Genomic DNA, 18,241 nt, shown 5'->3' with positions numbered 1-18,241 from the left:
AGGTTGGTCATAACTTTCCTTCCAAGGAGTAAGCATCTTTTAATTTCATGGTTGAAATGACCATCTGCAGTGATTTTGGAGCCCCCACAAAATAAAGTCAGCCACTGTTTCCCCATCTGTTTGCCATGAAATGATGGGACCAGATGCCATGATCTTAGTTTTCTGAATGTTGAGTTTTAAGCCAACTTTTTCACTCTCCCCTTTCACTTTCATCAAGAGTTCTTCTTTAAAAAAGTTCTTTAAAAGAGTTCTTCTTTTTTTAAAGTTTCATCTTTAGTTATTCTTCACTTTAGTTAGTGCTTAATTGAATAGTCATTGGAAGGACTGATGCTGAAGCTGAAGCTCCAGTACTTTGGCCACCTGATGCAAAGAGCTAACTCATTAGAGAAGACCCTGATACTGGGAACAATTGAGGTCAGGAGTAGAAGGGGGCCATAGAAGATGAGATGGTTGGATGACATCACTGATTCAATGGATATGGGTTTGAACAAACTCTGGGAGATAGTGAAGGACAGGAAAACCTGGCGTGCTGCAGTCCATGGGGGTCAAAAAGAGTTGGACACAAATTAGTGACTGAGTAACAGCAATGTAGACTTGCTGTGTGTGTTGTCAGCTAAAGTAGTGACTGAGGGAGTGGTCACCATCCGCCATCAGCATCAGGCACCGCCTTCATTACACTCTTCTGAAGATGAAAATATTAGCCTAATTTTACAAATAAGTGGTGTAATCAGAGAATAAGTGACTTATTTGAGGCCCCACAGCAGAGCAGATAAAAGAGTCAGATTTCAAACTAGGCCTTATCCAACTTCAAACGTATGCTTTTACGAGTTTTGAAAGCAGTTTATCTAGAATATTTCTTCTGCAGTTATCTCAGTGCCTGAGATTATAGTTAACCTTAAGTAAAAAAGAGAAGTATACAGCATTGTAATTCAACTGTACTTCAGAAAAAAATAAATAAGTTAAAAAACGCGAGGTAAATGAAGTCAGTCTTGCACAGCTTTTGCTACCCCGGAGTCTGCCCTCTGCCAGCAGACCTGCTCCTACTTCTCATCCCTGACCCCGGTCCTGCGAATCTCCTCTTCCTTTACTGGAATCCTGCCATATTTTGGTAGTTTTCCCACCTACATCTCTATATTTCATTCTTTACCTTTCACTGCCCCCCTTTTTTCTTTTTAAAATTTGAGTCAAAGATGGTGTAATTTCAATCACTAATCACTAAATCAGCTTGAAATTAGTGATTTGGGGGTGGAGAGTATACGTTATCCTGTACAGTTAAAGGGGATGGGGCGCATCCCCTGTGCTTCTTTGGAGTAACATCTCAAGAATGAAGCGATGGAGGTTTTGTGCCAGTTTGGTGTCCACGGTTACTTTTTAAATTTTATTTATCTATTGAGTTTTGGCTCTGCTGGGTCTTCACTGCTGCACGGGCTTTTCTCTAGCTGTGGTGCGTGGAGGCTGCTCTGGTTGTGGTGTGTGGGCTCCTCATGGCGGTGGCTTCTCTTGTGGAGAGTGGGCTTTGGGCCTGCGGGCTCAGCAGCTGCAGCTCTCAGGCTCTGGAGCACACTCTCAGTGGTTGTAGCGCGTGAGCTCTGCTGCTCTGTGGCAGGAGGGGTCTTCCTGGACTAGGGACTGAACTTGTGTCTTCTGTATTGGCAAACCGATTCTTAGCCACTGAGCCACCAGGGAAGCACCCACATTTACTTAAAAAAAAAAATCTCCACTACATTTATAATAATCTTTGGAACAAATGCCCTCCCTTTACCTATTTCTACCCAGGAGGTGGCTTTTTCCTGCCAGTGCCTGTTCTGTGATCAAATAACCTTCGCTGTTTGCCTCTTAGGTTCTTTCAACTTTCCTTTTTAAAATTGAGAGACTTTCCCTAATGTTATTTAACTTAAAAGACTTTTCCTGGTGTTATCAAGTACTTTATATTCTACCACAGATGGCTTATTTTATGAAACATTTTATCCTGCAAGTTTAACTCCCCAGAGTTTCATCAGACTATATATGAAGAACAGGAAGTTTTATAGAAGAAAGGTGCTATGAACATTTTTTTAATACTAATTGTAATCATAACAGTATGTTATTTTGTTACTTTTTTGGGGAGAATTGAGATAATATCACTTCAAAATAAAACAGTTTGAGATACTGCCATGGACTTAATGTATTTTTCATAGTTAGAATAACTTCTTTGTTGGATTCCTCTGACTTAACCTCCTGTAATTCGCATACTGTTCTATAGTCCCAGAGGGAGGGCATTTTTTTCAGAAGAGATAACAGTTGATTTTGACTTGCCAGGAGTTAGCTCTGGTAAGTTACTGTTTTCTTTTTTTGAATTTTAATAACGATACTGGGGTATAATTTATACTACAAAGAACTCACCCATTGTAAATATAAAATTACGTTGTTTTTAGTAGATTTGTAGGATCACACAGCCATCAGAATAAATCAGTTTTAGTTTTCCGTTGCCCTGGAAAGTTCCACTGAACCTATTTGCCTCAGTCTCTTTTCCTTTCTCTCTAGTCCCATGCAGCCAAGCCACTGATTTGCCTCTTCTCGCTGTAGATTTGCCTTTTCTGGACTTTTCGTATTAGTGGAATAATGCAGTATATCGGAGAAGGCAATGGCACCCCACTCCAGTACTCTTGCCTAGAAAATCCCGTGGACTGAGGAGCCTGGTGGGCTGCAGTCCATGGGGTCGCTGAGAGTCAGACACGACTGAGCGACTTCACTTTCACTTTTCACTTTCATGCATTGGAGAAGGAAATGGGAACCCACTCCAGTGTTCTTGCCTGGAGAATCCCAGGGACGGGGGAGCCTGGTGGGCTGCCGTCTTTGGGGTCGCACAGAGTCGGACCGTCTGAAGCGACTTAGCAGCAGCAGCAGCAGCAGCAGCAGCAGCAGCAGCAGTATGTATTAAGAGTTGGACATGACTCAGCGACTGAACTGAACTGAGGCTTTTGAATCTGGGGTCCTTTTACTTAGCAAAATGGTTTTGAGAGGCTCATCCATGTTGTAACATGTATCAGTAGCTTGTTGCTTTTTATTTATGCATAGTATTTCATTGTATGGATATATCACATTTTGTTTATTCATCAGCTAATGGATATTTATATTTTTTCCATTCACAAGTATGAGATCAATAATGCTGTTATAAGCATTCGTAGTCTTTGCATGGACATATATTTTCATTTTACTTGCGTAGATTCCTAGGAATGAAATTTCTGGGTTGTATGGTAAGTTTACTCCATGTCTATGTTAAATGGTTTTAAGGAACTGAAACTATTTTCTGAAGTTATTGTACCATTTTACATTCCCACCAGCAGTAAATGGGGAGGAGTCCAGGGGAGGAGTCCAGTTTCTCTACACTCTCATCAGCGCTTCATATTGTCTGGATTATAGCCATTCCAGTGGCTGTGTGATGGTACCTCATTACGGTTTCGACTTGCAATTTCCTAGCGAGTAATAATGCTGAGCATCTTTCCGTGTGCTTACTAATTACCTTTGTTAAAATATTTACTCAGACTTTGCCCATTTTAATATTAGGTTGTTTGTCTTCTTATTATTGAGTTGTAATAGTTCTTTATATATTCTATATACAAACCCTTTATCAGATATGTAATTTACAGATATTTTTCCCACTCTATACTTTGATTTTTTTATCTTCTTAATTAAGTCTTTTGAAGTACAAACTGTTTAAAAATTTTAATGAAGTCTAGTTTATTGTTTTCTTTTACAATTTATGGTCCTGGTGACACATCTAAGACCTCTTTGACTAATCCAAGGCCACAGAAATTTTCTCCTATATTTGTGTCTAGAAGTTTTATAGCTTTAATGCTTACATTCAGGTTTATGATATATTTTTTGAATTGATTTTTGTGTATGTGGTGAGGTAAGGTCTGAGTTAAACTTTTTGCATATTAATATTGAACTGTTTCAGTATGATTTGTTGAAAAGACTATTTTTCCCTCATTTAATTGTCTTCTGCCTCTGTTGAAAGCGTTCGATCATAAATACAGGGTTTATTTCAGAACTGTCAATCCTGTGCCATTTGTCTGGGGCTCTGTTCTGATGCCAGTACTGCACCGTCTTGATTGCTATGGCCAATTTATAGAAAATTTTGAACTCAGATAGTGTAACTTCTCCAAATTTGTCCTTTTTCGGTATTCTTTTGGCTATTCTAGTTCTTTGCCTTTTCATGTGTTTTATAATTAGTATCTACAGGAAGTCTGCTTCAATTTTTATTGTTTTTACTCTCTATATGTAGACCAGTTAGGGTAGGATTGGTGTCTTAACAATACTGAATCTTCCAACTCATGAGGGTTGCATATCTGCCCTTTTATTTAGTCTTTTTTTTATTTCTTTCATTGCATTTTATAGTTTTTAGGGTATAGATCCTGGACATATTTTGTTGAATTTACAGTGTTCTATTGTGCAATGATGCTTTAAAATGTTTTCAGTCTATGTCTCATCCCTCATCACCATTAAAACTTTGCTCAAATGCTTTTGGTTAATTTCTCCAAGTTTGTATTCGAATCTGACAAATATAAGATAGTGTCTTATAAATAAGTACCCTCTAAAATTTTTTATTTATAGTCTCTAAGAGGTAAAGGGGTAAACAGTTTTTATTACTTTGACTTAGTGAATGGTCAGTAGATGTTTAATAAGTACTGTCATGTCAGTCTGTCTACGTTACTGACAATATAAAACACGAACTTTCTCTGAAGGGATTTGGTCTATCACATGACCTCCTGTCCTTCTTCTCTAGGTGTTGCAGCTTCCCTGGAAGTCTCTGAGAGCCCTGGGAGTGTTCAAGTTGCCCGGGGTCAGACAGCAGTCCTGCCCTGCACTTTCACCACCAGCGCCGCCCTCATTAACCTCAATGTCATTTGGATGGTCATTCCTCTCTCCAATGCAAACCAGCCTGAGCAGGTACTTCTGTTCCATCCTGTGCTGCCACTGAAATTTTAATCTTTTTATAAGAGGTGGGTAGGAAAGTGTTTTGAATACATATTTGATTTCTAGAATAAGGTGATACTTTCAGTATGCCTGTGCTGTTTTAAGTCCTGTTCCTACATTATTAGCCAACTATCAAAAGAAGCTATCCTCTTTCTGAAAGACTAAAAAAAGTTAACACATGTCAGGAGGATCCTTCTGAGGAATATGTAGGAATCTGGAATCTTATCAGAAGACATTGTTGATAGGAAATACTGAGACAGTAAAAGAAAGATATATTTTGACATGAAGGGACTAGCACTGACATAGGTGGATAATAGTATTAAGGAAGTAACTTTAGATAGTATTAATAGTACTTGATTTATTTGGTTAATTGCAGAAGTATTTTAAAATAAGGCCAGGCACACTAGTCATCTTCCAGGAAGTTCAAATAGAAGCTACTACCTCATCAGCTATATCAGTTATAGGTAAAAGACCCCATTACATATGATACCCACTACAGAAAATAATGTTCAGAAAATTAGTGAATTGTGACCATGACTATACCTTTCCTTCCCAAAGTTAACTTATTTCTGTTATGAAGTTTCTCTGCTTCAATAGGATTTTTACTGCCTAAAAATATTTGATAAGCCAGGTTTTCTGATAGGAAATTTAAATAGATGTGTTTAACAGTAACTTCTTCTAGTTCTTTAGTCCATGGGCCTTTCATAATTAGACTGAGATCATTTTGTTCAGCCTCATCATTTGAGGAGTCAGTGATAAAGGCAAGGAAAGACTTGACTACACTCAAATATTTACAGGCAGAGAGAGCTCGGATAAACCAGGTACCTCACTGTCAGCCCAAAGAGCTTTCTGCAACTTCATTCTGAGTCCTCTCTCATGAATAGTTGACTTTAATAAATAAATTGATGTAAGAAAAGCAGTCATGGATTGTAACTCTTCTTCCCTTTTTTGACATTCATTTATACTCAGTCTATAACTTGATCTTATCATTTTGTGACCTAGTAAGCATGAGACTGTCAGTGCTAGTTTAACTTTTTATTGTGCAATTAATTTTTTGAACTGGTAAAAATATTTATGGACCAATAGTAAGGTATCATAAAATGCACTTTATATATTCTGATGAGTTAGGTAAGGATACAGTGTTGTTCCAGTTTGGTATGTAGGAATTTAAAACCCCTGGATACTTACAGATAGGTGCTGTAGTAAAACGTTGGTGACAACTCTAAGATTAGAAATAAAATTTTGCAATGTTTGGTATAGTCTGCGCTTTACTGTATAGTTACTGTTATGTGTCTAAAAGGAGATGCATTGGCCAGATGATTTCTTTTGCTTTCCTTTGCAGGTCATTCTCTATCAAGGTGGACAGATGTTTGACGGTGCCCCCCGGTTCCATGGGCGGGTAGGATTTACAGGCACCATGCCAGCCACCAATGTCTCCATCTTCATTAACAACACTCAGCTGTCAGATACAGGCACCTACCAGTGTTTGGTTAACAACCTTCCAGATAGAGGTGGCAGGAATATTGGGGTCACTGGTCTCACAGTTTTAGGTGAGTGACAGGACATGTTCCAGGTACTTTGGCTTTACTTACAAATTTACTCCCAAGCACATTTACTTCTGCCATTTCTTCTGCACACTCTGACTGCTGTGTCTTTTTCCTGTCCTCTCTCTTTGTAGCCACATCTGGACTCTGCTTCTCTGTGCTTCTTCATATAGTTTCTGCACCCATTACTCCATTTCAGGTGGTTCTCAAAAGCTTACTTCTTAAATGACTTTTCCTGAAGGTGGAGAAAGGCAGTAAAAATACCATCAAAAGTAGCCCCTCACTTTTCCTAAGCTTTTATGTGTGTGCCCAGTCACTTTAGTCATGTCCGACTCTTTGCGACCCTGTGGACTGTGGCACCAGGCTCCTCTACCCATGGGATTCTTCAGGCAAGAATACTGGAGTTGGTTACCATGCCCTCCTCCATTTGATATTCCCAACCCAGGGACTGAACCCGTGTCTCCTGAATCTCCTGCATTGGCAGGCGGGTTCTTTACCATTAGTGCTACCTGGGAAGCCCAAGCTTTTATAGAATAAGACATTGTTGGATGCAAATTAAATCATGAATGTTTGATAATGTGTAAGGAGCAGGGAGCTTCACACACATGAGAATAAATTTGCTACCACTTGCTGTTTATGTGATGCTAAATAGGCCCACGACTCTTCTAAGCTTCAACTCTTGTTCTGGCAGAATTTTGATAATACCTCCTTTTGCTTTCAAAAATATCATTGTTTGAATGATAAATTATATGATCAACTCAGTCTTAATACTGAGACCAAATAGATTTAGAGCCTTTTCCAAGGTTGTGTGGGCTTCCCTAGTGGCTCAGTCGGTAAGGAATCTGCCTGCAATGCAGGAGACCCAGGTTTGATCCTTGGGTCGGGAAGATCCCCTGGAGAAGGACATGGCTACGCACTCCAGTATTCTTGTTTGGTAAATCCCATGAACAGAGGAGCCCAAACATCACTGAATTGCTCAATTAAAAACTGGCTAAGATGGTAAATTTTTGTTATATTTTACCATAATTAAACTTTTTTAGTTGATGAAAGAGCCCATTTGTAAAGAAGATATTTCAAGGAACAATACCCACTTACCCTGCCAGCTACTCTTGGCTAAAAGCACCTTAACATTGGTCTTAACTCTAGTTAAGGACACAGTTAACTCAACTAACGAAACCAGACACACTAACTTTATACCAACTTCTGTTCTATAGTAGGGGGAGTCACAGTGAGGTTCAAGTATATCTGCTACTTGATAGTAACACATGGACATTTTATTATCATTAAGAAAGACAAGGACACAAAGGATGTGAAACACAAACTTTTCCAAGAAAGAACACTAAAGGAAGAAGGTGGTAGTTTATAGTAAAAAAAGCAAGCAAATAAAAATATAAACTAAGCCCATGGCTTGGACTCTCGTATTAGGTATTGTGTGCAGTAGAGTTTAAATATAAGTGGGTGATGCACTTGTAATGCTAGTGACTTTTCAATAAATGTGTTCAACCCTGAAAAAAATGAGTGAATGCGTAGAAAATGAATGCTCTATACAGAGGAACCAGGAGAGAAAATGGGTGGGGGGAGAGAAAACACTGAAAGGGTACAGGTAGAAAGACTGAAAAATCTCAGGGGATCTTAACTGCTGTAATGGATAAACCAACCTCAATTTACTGACTTAGCACTGCCACTGTGACGCTACGAGAGGAAACCCAAAATAATTACTTGAAGGTGACCTGAATCATGTGGGAAGCTCATTATCTACACTATATGTGTGAATATCAAAATAATGTTAAATCCCAACAGTATTCTGTATTTAGTACATGAGTGTTTTAAAGTCTGTGTAAGTTTAATATATTTGAGCAAATGATAGTTTGAAGACTGTGAGAACAAGGCACGGGAGCTATAGCATTTTCTCGTCTGAAGAAGGAAAACGACAAGAACCGCCAACCCTGGTATCCCTGAGTAACTCAGCCGTGGAAGGGAAAAGGGGGAGCATGTGCCAGGGAATCCCGGAGTAAATGGGTATTTGTGGTAGAAGTGGCTACATTGAGCTCACTTGGGGAGACAGAAGTGCTTAGAGAAGGTGGATGCTCCGGACTATCCTTGAAATATCTTCTTTACAAATGGGTTCTTTCATCAACTAAAAAAGTTTAATTGTGGTAAAATATAACAAAAATTTACCATCTTAGCCAGTTTTTTATTGAGCAATTCAGTGATGTTTGGACTAATCTCCACAACTTTCTTCAACTTGCAAAGATAAAACTCTGCCCATTAAATGACATTTTTCCGTCCCCTCAGCTGCTGGAAATCACTGTTCTGTTTTCTTTTTCTGTGAATTTCAGTACCCTAGGGACCACATATCGGAGAAGGCAATGGCACCCCACTCCAGTACTCTTGCCTGGAAAATCCCATGGATGGAGGAGCCTGGTAGACTGCAGTCCATGGGGTTGCTAGAGTCAGACACGACTGAGCGACTTCACTTTCACTTTTCACTTTCATGCACTGGAGAAGGAAATGGCAACCCACTCCAGTGTTCTTGCTTGGAGAATCCCAGGGACGGGGGAGCCTGGTGGGCTGCCGTCTATGGGGTTACACACAGTCGGACACGACTGAAGTGACTTAGCAGCAGCAGCAGGGACCACATATAAGTTGAGTCATACATTATTTGTCTTTTTATAACTGAATTTTTTCATTTAACATTCTCTGGCTTCATCCATGTTGTAGCTTGTGTCAGAATTTCCTTACTTATCAAGGCTAAATATTCCATTGTATGCCCATACTATATTTTGTTCATCCGTCCATCTATAGACACTTGGGTTATTTCCACCTTTTAGCTATTGTGAATAATGCCGCTGTGAACTTGTGTGAATTCAGTAATTCTTTTAAAAGCAATACGTTGACAGAAGGATTTTAAAAATCATTTGAGTACAGATCTTTGGAGGAAAAAAACAGTGAAACTAAAACCATAGGGTATCTTGAAAATATAATCAGACGCTGTTGCCTTTTTTACATATTTGCTCCCTGCCAGCCGAAGTTGTCGGCCCTGTACTCGTGACCAAGTCCTGTGAATAGTACAGTGTTCACTGGCTTTGCTCATGAGGTGGTCTTCTGGTATGTGTTCCCCAACAGTGCTATCTGAGGTTCCAGTGTGCTGAATGTTGATGTCTCTGTTGTCATCCTCTGGCTCATGGTAAATGTATCGTCTGTTACTTACTCTTCCTGTTACAGTTCCCCCTTCTGCCCCACACTGCCAAATCCAAGGGTCACAGGATATCGGCAGCGATGTCATCCTGCTCTGTAGCTCAGAGGAAGGCATTCCTCGACCAACTTACCTTTGGGAGAAGTTAGACAATACCCTCAAACTACCTCCAACAGCCACTCAGGGTATGTATGGTGTTGCTTTGTTTATTTAATTCATTATCATGGAAAAATTTCAATTCTCAGGTGATTCACAAAGTAATTAACTTTAATAGATTTTGAAAAAGAACACACTGTATTTGTAACTGCTGAAAAGCTATCAGGATTGTTTTGTGTTTTCAGCTTTAAAGATTATAAAAATATTTTCTTTCATCTTCTTATTGCTGACTTTATGAAATGTATCTTATCCAGTGGTAACTATATATGGAAATTCTGTTTCTTTGTAGCGAAGATTTAAAATAGCTAATTGGTAGTTTCTTTGAATTGCTAACTGTAAAATAATCCTTGAAGTTTATAACTGAGAATTTACTTCCTACTTAAGAGACGATTGCCTATGTTAGTATGAGAAACATCCACATAGTCATGAGGGGGTTAATCATCCTTTTCAGCCTCAAGTCTAATTAGAGGAGGAAGATGGGAAAGAGAGCAGGAAAAGGCCTCAGATCATGGGAGATCCAGGAGTTGATCACAGCAGACAGGTAAAGATGGAGGAGACATGAGTATCATCAAGGGCTTTCTGCATGTAAATCCAGCTGCTTAGGTTTGATATTAAAGGGAACACCCTTGAAAACTGAGGAAAATTTATGAAATGAGGGAAATTCTAGAATTATACATATAATTTCTGTTTCAAGGAAATAAATTTTTGCTATCTTGTGTGTTACATCACCTCTAAAACAGATCATATCTCTTCTAGCATTCTCAGGGAAGATTTACAGATCTTAACTTAAGGAGCTGACAGTTAATGGAGAGGTCCCAAACAACCTTAGTTATGCTTGATAAGTTTGAATCATATTGATGGTGTATACTTGTCATGGGAAGAAAAGTCCTAAGTTCAATGGTGAAGTTGGACATTAAAGAACCAAGATCACCAGCCTCTTAAGAGCTTTTCAGTTTCCTTTAAGAATCCCCACAGAAATTATTAATGGATCTTCCTATCACTTTTTAATTAACCTATCCCAGTATTATTTTAAAAAGTTTTTTTTCACCATAATAACTTCTGGGTTATTCTAATAATGATTACTGCAATGCTGTTGTTCCCTACTGATTGTTTATTGCTAGATGTTTTAACCATACTGTGAGGCTGAATAGCTTTTTTGTGTGTGTGTGTGTGGACTGATCTATTAATCTTAATGTTGTAAGTGGCATGTTTAGAATAGCTCTTGTCTTTAAATCCTGAAAACTATATTCAAGTCCTAGATTTTCCAGTAACTATTTGTACAACAGTTCACCTCTTTGGGCCTGTGTTATCCTTTTTGTGTGTGTGTTGTCTTTTTGTAAAATAAAGGGATTTAACAATATCATCTCCAACACCTCTGTATCAGCATTAAGATTCTAATGATTTATAACATTTCTTTGAAATATTGGGCTGAGTTTGGAATTACAAATGAAAGTTTAAAAATGGTTGTATGTAACTTGTGAGTATCTGTAGAAAGAGCCTTCCATACCTACTTGTTTCTGAATAAATAGATATTAGTCAAATGTCTTGATATATTCTTTGCAACTTACATATTCTTTGGTACTTGAGCTGTGAAAGTGAACATGAATGCCAAAGATGACAGCATGTGTCTTGTAATTCCAACTCTGGATTGGTTATCAGACTTAACTTCATCTATTATAATAATCTATTATAATAATACACATTAAATGAGTCTGATTTTTAATTAAATTTACCTCTTAATATCTGCATTAATGCAGTAGACAAAACAGCATATAATCCCAAAATAACTTAGAATTCTTTTAGAAGATTTAACTTACTAATGTGTATACATTTGCTTAATATAAATTCAGTATGCATTCCTGAGAAAAGAGTAACTGACTCCAGAAGGGGGCACCCCAGAAGTCTGAGTAGTGACAGGGCATAATATTTGGGGATTAGAATTGACCTGTATAGGGGCTAGCTTGAAGGAGCTCCTTCTAGGACAAAGCTGGGACAGTGTGAACATTGAAATAATAATGTAATCCACTGAATACAGTGAGAATCCCTGAATCCCTGCTGATAGACATAAATAAATGGGGAAGAAAGAAGAGCATTTTCTTACATTAGAATGGCTACCAATGTCGGTAGAAGGAATGACAGAAAATCATCCCTAATGTCAAAATAGGAGCTGTTGTTTGATGAGAAACATGTTTACTAGTTCCAAAGTATTTTCCCACAAATAACTTACTAATCACAAAGAGTAAATAGGAACTTTATAGTAGAGAGGCCTGGTGGACACCACTGTAACCACACAAGCAGTGTTGTGACAAACTGCTGTTGGATGCCTCATGTCTTCTGGTCTGAGAAGGACACAGCATCATTGCTTCAGTGTTTCTGTCAAAACACATCACCTGAGTCCAATCACGAGGAAATATCCAGCAGGGAATGAAGACAGGCAAACTGTCCTAGACTTAAAGAGACTGAGGAGTCAGAGAACAAACTTAATGGTTGCTAGGTGGGGGCGAGGGGGGTGGGGGAAGGGATAGTTGGGGAGTTTGGGATGGACGGGTGCACACTGCTGTATGTAAGTGGGTAACCAACAAGGCCCTACTGTACAGCACAGGGAACTCTGCTCAATGTTATGTGGCAGCCTGGATGGGAGGGGAGTTTGGGGGAGAATGGGTACATGTATATGTATGGCTGAGTCCCTTTGCTGTTCCCCTGAAACTATCACATTGTTAATTGGCTATACCCCAGTACAAAATACAAAGTTAATAAAGAGACCAAAGAGTTAAAACAACTAAGTGTAATACCGAATCCTAGATTACAAACTAGACAGGGGAAGAAACAGCTATTAAAGGATGTTACTGGGCAGTTGACAAAATCTGAGTTTAAACTGCATGAGATAATACTGTTGTAGCAATATATAATTTCTTGACTTTGATACTTGTACTGTGATTATGTAATGTCTTTGTCCTTAGGAAATACTAAGTACTTAGTGGTAAAAAGGTGTATTGTCTTCTACTTGCTCTTACATGGTCCAGGAAGATATTTCTGTAAGTACTGAGGAAATAATAACCAAATAGGACAAAATATAAATAACTGTTAAATCCGAGTAGATGATATATGATACACAAGAATTCCTGGTAGTATTCTTTCAATTTTCTGTAAACTAAAAGTTATGCCACAATAAAAGTTACCAAAAAGTTGTTTTCGTATAGTTTATATGTGGATGCTAAAGACTGAATAAATTTAGAACCAGCATTCTTTGGAGATGCAATTTGTTTTTATACAGAAGAATTACAAAGTGGATTTAGTATTGTCCTTTTGGCATATAAATACTTTGAATTCTAAAAGGAGTGAAAACTATGTTTGATGGATATTATTTGAAGCAAAATGCATCAGTTTGGCCCTCGTTCCATTAGTTGGCCCATACAGTTGGCCCAGGTCCCATTGAGACAGTACATCAGCCTCTGCATCAGTGGTTCTGATCCAGGGACAGTTTCACTTGGCGATGTCTGGAGACACTTTCAGTTGTCACAGCTGGGAGGAAGATGCTACTGGCAGCCAGTGGGTAGAGGCCAGGGATGCTGCTGAGCATTGTGAGGCACAGGTCAGCCTCCACAATAAAGAATTATACACCCCCAGTGTCAATAAGTGAACTGCATTAATATATTTCCAAACTTTAAACCACCCTCCTCTTTTGGAATAAATTCTATTTGTCATTATTTTAAAATAAATTACTAATATTTGGTATGCTTATATTTTAATAGAACTTTCTCATCTGTTTAATAGAACATCTCATCAAGTTTAATAAAACTTGATCATCTGTGATCATAAGTGAGAACGGCCCATATTTTTCTGTCTTCTATTATCCTTGCTTGAGTTGTAGTATCAGAGTATAGTAAACCCTCATAAATTGAGTTGGGTAGCCCTTCCTCATTTTTCCATGCTCTGAAACAGTATGGATAAGAAAACTTAGGTTATTGGATGATTTTGTAGAATTTGCTTGTCAAAGCTTTGCCTTGTTTTGTTGTTGGTTTTTTTTTTTTTTTGATAGCTCTTTGACTACTGATTAGTTTCTCTAATGTAGTAGGTTTATTAAGATTTTCTATATCTTTATTTTTCTATAAAATGTCTCTTTTGTCTATGCTTATGCATAGTAGCATCAAGTTGTATTCTCTACGTGAAAACACAAATGTGTATGTAAGAGTGCAGGTTTTGGAGTCAAGAGAATGTGGTTTGGAATCACAGCTCCAGGAACCACTGGCTGTGTGACAGCCTTGGTCGTCTTCTGTGTAAAATGGAGACAATGATAGTAACTATCTCATAGGGTGAAATAAAGATTAAATGATAGCACATGTAAAATGTTTAGCACAACATCTGGCATGTATAAGCACTTAATAAATACTAGCATTTATATTATCATTATTATTACTCCCTCATGAATTTTAAAACTCTGTATATATGTTCCCCTTTTCATTCCTAATTCTGTTGCTCCTTTTCATCTTTATGTTTTTAATCAATCCTACCTAAACCAAACTTTTGATTTTATTTATACTTTTGTATGTTGTTGTTGTTCAGTCTCTAAGTCTTGTCTGATTCTTTGCCACCTCATGGACTGCACAGCACACCAGGCTTCCCTGTCCTTTACTCTCTCTTGGAGTTTTCTCAGATTCATGTCCATTGAGTCAATGATGCCATCCAACCATCTCATCCTCTGCCACCTGCTTCCCCTTTTGCCTTCGATCTTTCCCAGCATCAGGATCTTTTCCAATGAGTGGATTCTTCTCATTAGGTGTCCAAAATATTGGAGCTTCAGCATCAGTCCTTCCAATGAATATTCAGGGTTGATTTCCTTTAGATTTGACTGGTTTAATCTCCTTGCAGTCCAGGGGAGTCTCAAGACTCTTCTCCAGAACCACAGTTCAAGAGCATCGATTCTTTGGTGCTCAGCCTTCTTTATGGTCCACCTCTCATATCTGTACATGACTACTGGAAAAACCATAGCTTTGACTATATGGACCTTTATCAGCAAACTGTTATCTCTGCTTTTTAATGCACTGTCTAGGTTTGTCATAGCTTTCCTTCCAAGGAGCAAGTGTCTTTTAATTTCATGGCTGTAGCCACCGTCCGCACTGATTTTGGAGCCTAAGAAATAAAATCTGTCATTGCTTCTACTTTTCCCCCTTCTGTTTACCATGAAATAGACTGGGTACCATGGGACTGGGTGCCATGATCTTAGTTTTTTGAATGTTGAGTTTCCCACTAGCTTTTTCACTCAAGTATAGTCTTGTATACTTATTTTTTCATTTTTGCTCTGAATTCATTTGTTAATTTAACATATGCTTGTCGGGCACCTACTAGTTTCTAGCACTCTTCTAGGTGCTAGAAACACGTCAGTGAACATAAATCCTTCCCCTTATAGAGCTTGAATTCTAATGGAGGGAGATTGAACATAATAAATCAGTAACTTGCAGAGACTGTTACAAGGTGATAAATTCATTAGGGGAAAAATAGGTGAATGTAAAATGGATTAGCTAAGGCATGAGGAGCTGAAATTTGAAAAAGATTCTTAGGGTAAGCCTCCTAGAGAAGATCATATTCTAGCAAAGATTGGAAGATGTTAAAGGAATTAGGCATGTGAATATCGGGGCTGGAGAGCATTCTGGGTAGAAGGAACAGCCAGGTGAATGAAGTCCCTGAGGCAGGAGCGTGCCCCATGCTTTAGATGAACAGCAAAGAAACCAGTTAAATAGCCAGTAACAGTTAACACAAAAGTGCATATTAAGCATAGAGAAGCAGTGAAATTTAACAACTTATAAACAACAGAGGCCCAGGCTAGGTTGAAAAAAAGAAGACATAACTGACAGATCCACAGTCCTACTGTGTAATTTTTTGCTGTTTCCCTTTTCCATCTCCATCTTAATTCAACCAACATCAACACAAAAAGGAAATAAAATTTTCTATGTCTGAAAAATTTGGCATGAAACAAAGATCAAGGTTGTTGGATACTTAATGCTGTATCATGTTTTTAAATTTTCTTTTAGAATGACAGAGTTTAACTCTCTGACATACATCACAGCAGGATCCTCTACGACCCACCTCCCAGAATATTGGAAATAAAAGCAAAAATAAACAAATGGGACCTAATTAACCTTAAAAGCTTCTGCACATCAAAGGAAACTATTAGCAAGGTGAAAAGGCAGCCTTCAGAATGGGAGAAAATAATAGCAAATGAAGCAACTGACAAACAACTAATCTCAAAAACATACAAGCAACTCCTATAGCTCAACTCCAGAAAAATAAACGACCCAATCAAAAAATGGGCCAAAGAACTAAATAGACATTTCTCCAAAGAAGACATACAGATGGCTAACAAACACATGAAAAGATGCTCAACATCACTCATTATCAGAGAAATGCAAATCAAAACCACTATGAGGTACCATTTCACACCAGTCAGAATGGCTGCGATCCAAAAGTCTACAAGCAATAAATGCTGGAGAGGGTGTGGAGAAGAGAGAATCCCCTTACACTGTTGGTGGGAATGCAAACTAGTACAGCCACTATGGAGAACAGTGTGGAGATTCCTTAAAAAACTGGAAATAGAACTGCCTTATGATCCAGCAATCCCACTGCTGGGCATACACACTGAGGAAACCAGAAGGGAAAGAGACACATGTACCCCAATGTTCATCGCAGCACTGTTTATAATAGCCAGGACATGGAGGCAACCTAGATGCCCATCAGCAGATGAATGGATAAGAAAGCAGTGGTACATATACACAATGGAGTATTACTCAGCCATTAAAAAGAATACATTTGAATCAGTTCTAATGAGGTGGATGAAACTGGAGCCTATTATACAGAGTGAAGTAAGCCAGAAAGAAAAACACCAATACAGTATACTAACATATATATATGGAATTTAGAAAGATGGTAACAATAACCCTGTGTACAACACAGCAAAAGAGACAGTGATGTATAGAACAGTCTTATGGACTCTGTTGGAGAGGGAGAGGGTGGGAAGATTTGGGAGAATGGCATTGAAACGTATAATATCATGTATGAAACAAGTTGCCAGTCCAGGTATGATGCACGATACTGGATGCTTGGGGCTGGTGCACTGGGACGACCCAGAGGGATGGTATGGGGAGGGAGGAGGGAGGAGGGTTCAGGATGGGGAGCACATGGATACCTGTGGCGGATTCATTTTGATATTTGGCAAAACTAATACAATATTGTAAAGTTTAAAAATAAAATTAAGGAAAAAAAAAACAAAAAACAAAAAAAAAGAATGACAGATTTTAAATATTAAGTGTTTGTCATATTATCTTTGGATTTTTAAATAGGTTTTATTTTGTGTTAATATTCCCATTTTTATTGTAATATTATCTTTGGATTTTTAAATAGGTTTTATTTTGTGTTAATATTCCCATTTTTATTACTTCTTATTATCAAACATTTGCATTTAATTGAAATAACTTTTTACATATTATTAAAATATATCAGATCAGATCAGTCGCTCAGTCGTGTCCGACTCTTTGCAACACCATGAATCGCAGCACGCCAGGCCTCCCTGTCCATCACCAACTCCCGAAGTTCACTCAGACTCACATCCATTGAGTCAGCGATGCCATCCAGCCATCTCATTCTCTGTCATCCCCTTCTCCTCCTGCCCCCAATCCCTCCCAGCATCAGAGTCTTTTCCAGTGAGTCAACTCTTCGCATGAGGTGACCCAAGTACTGGAGTTTCAGCTTTAGCATCATTCCTTCCAAAGAAATCCCAGGGCTGATCTCCTTCAGAATGGACTGGTTGGGTCTCCTTGCAGTCCAAGGGACTCTCAAGAGTCTTCTCCAACACCACAGTTCAAAAGCATCAATTTTTTGGCGCTCAGCCTTCTTCACAGTCCAACTCCTCACGTCCATACATGACCACAGGAAAAACCATAGCCTTGACTAGACGAACCTTTGTTGGCAAAGTAATGTCTCTGCTTTTGAATATGCTGTCTAGGTTGGACATAATTTTCCTTCCAAGGAGTAAGCGTCTTTTAATTTCATGGCTGCAGTCACCATCTGTAGTGATTTTGGAGCACAGAAAAATAAAAAGTCTGACACTGTTTCCACTGTTTCCCCATCTATTTCCCATGAAGTGGTGGGACCGGATGCCATGATCTTCGTTTTCTGAAAGTTGAGCTTTAAGCCAACTTTTTCACTCTCCACTTTCACTTTCATCAAGAGGCTTTTGAGTTCCTCTTCACTTTCTGCCATAAGGGTGGTGTCATCTGCATATTTGAGGTTATTGATATTTCTCCCGGCAATCTTGATTGCAGCTTTGCTTCCTCCAGCCCAGCATTTCTCATGATGTACTCTGCATATAAGTTAAATAAACAGGGTGACAATA

General features: G+C 38.5%; 1 protein-coding gene across 1 annotated transcript in view; it reads left to right on the top strand.

The window, feature by feature from the left end:
• The window catches only part of IGSF11 (immunoglobulin superfamily, member 11), a 140,912-nt gene that overhangs the window by 113,076 nt on the left and 9,595 nt on the right, over positions 1 to 18,241 (top strand). The window contains exons 2-4 of the mRNA XM_010845362.1: positions 4,769 to 4,932; positions 6,302 to 6,509; positions 9,729 to 9,884. Coding sequence (XP_010843664.1) covers positions 4,769 to 4,932; positions 6,302 to 6,509; positions 9,729 to 9,884 — 528 coding nt within the window. The remainder of the gene's footprint in view (positions 1 to 4,768; positions 4,933 to 6,301; positions 6,510 to 9,728; positions 9,885 to 18,241) is intronic.

This window comes from Bison bison, unplaced genomic scaffold (genome assembly GCF_000754665.1).
Source record: "Bison bison bison isolate TAMUID 2011002044 unplaced genomic scaffold, Bison_UMD1.0 scf7180017864215, whole genome shotgun sequence".
Lineage (NCBI taxonomy): Eukaryota > Metazoa > Chordata > Mammalia > Artiodactyla > Bovidae > Bison > Bison bison.
The sequence above is the reverse complement of the archived record's forward strand: the minus strand, read 5'-3'. Positions and strand labels throughout refer to the sequence as shown.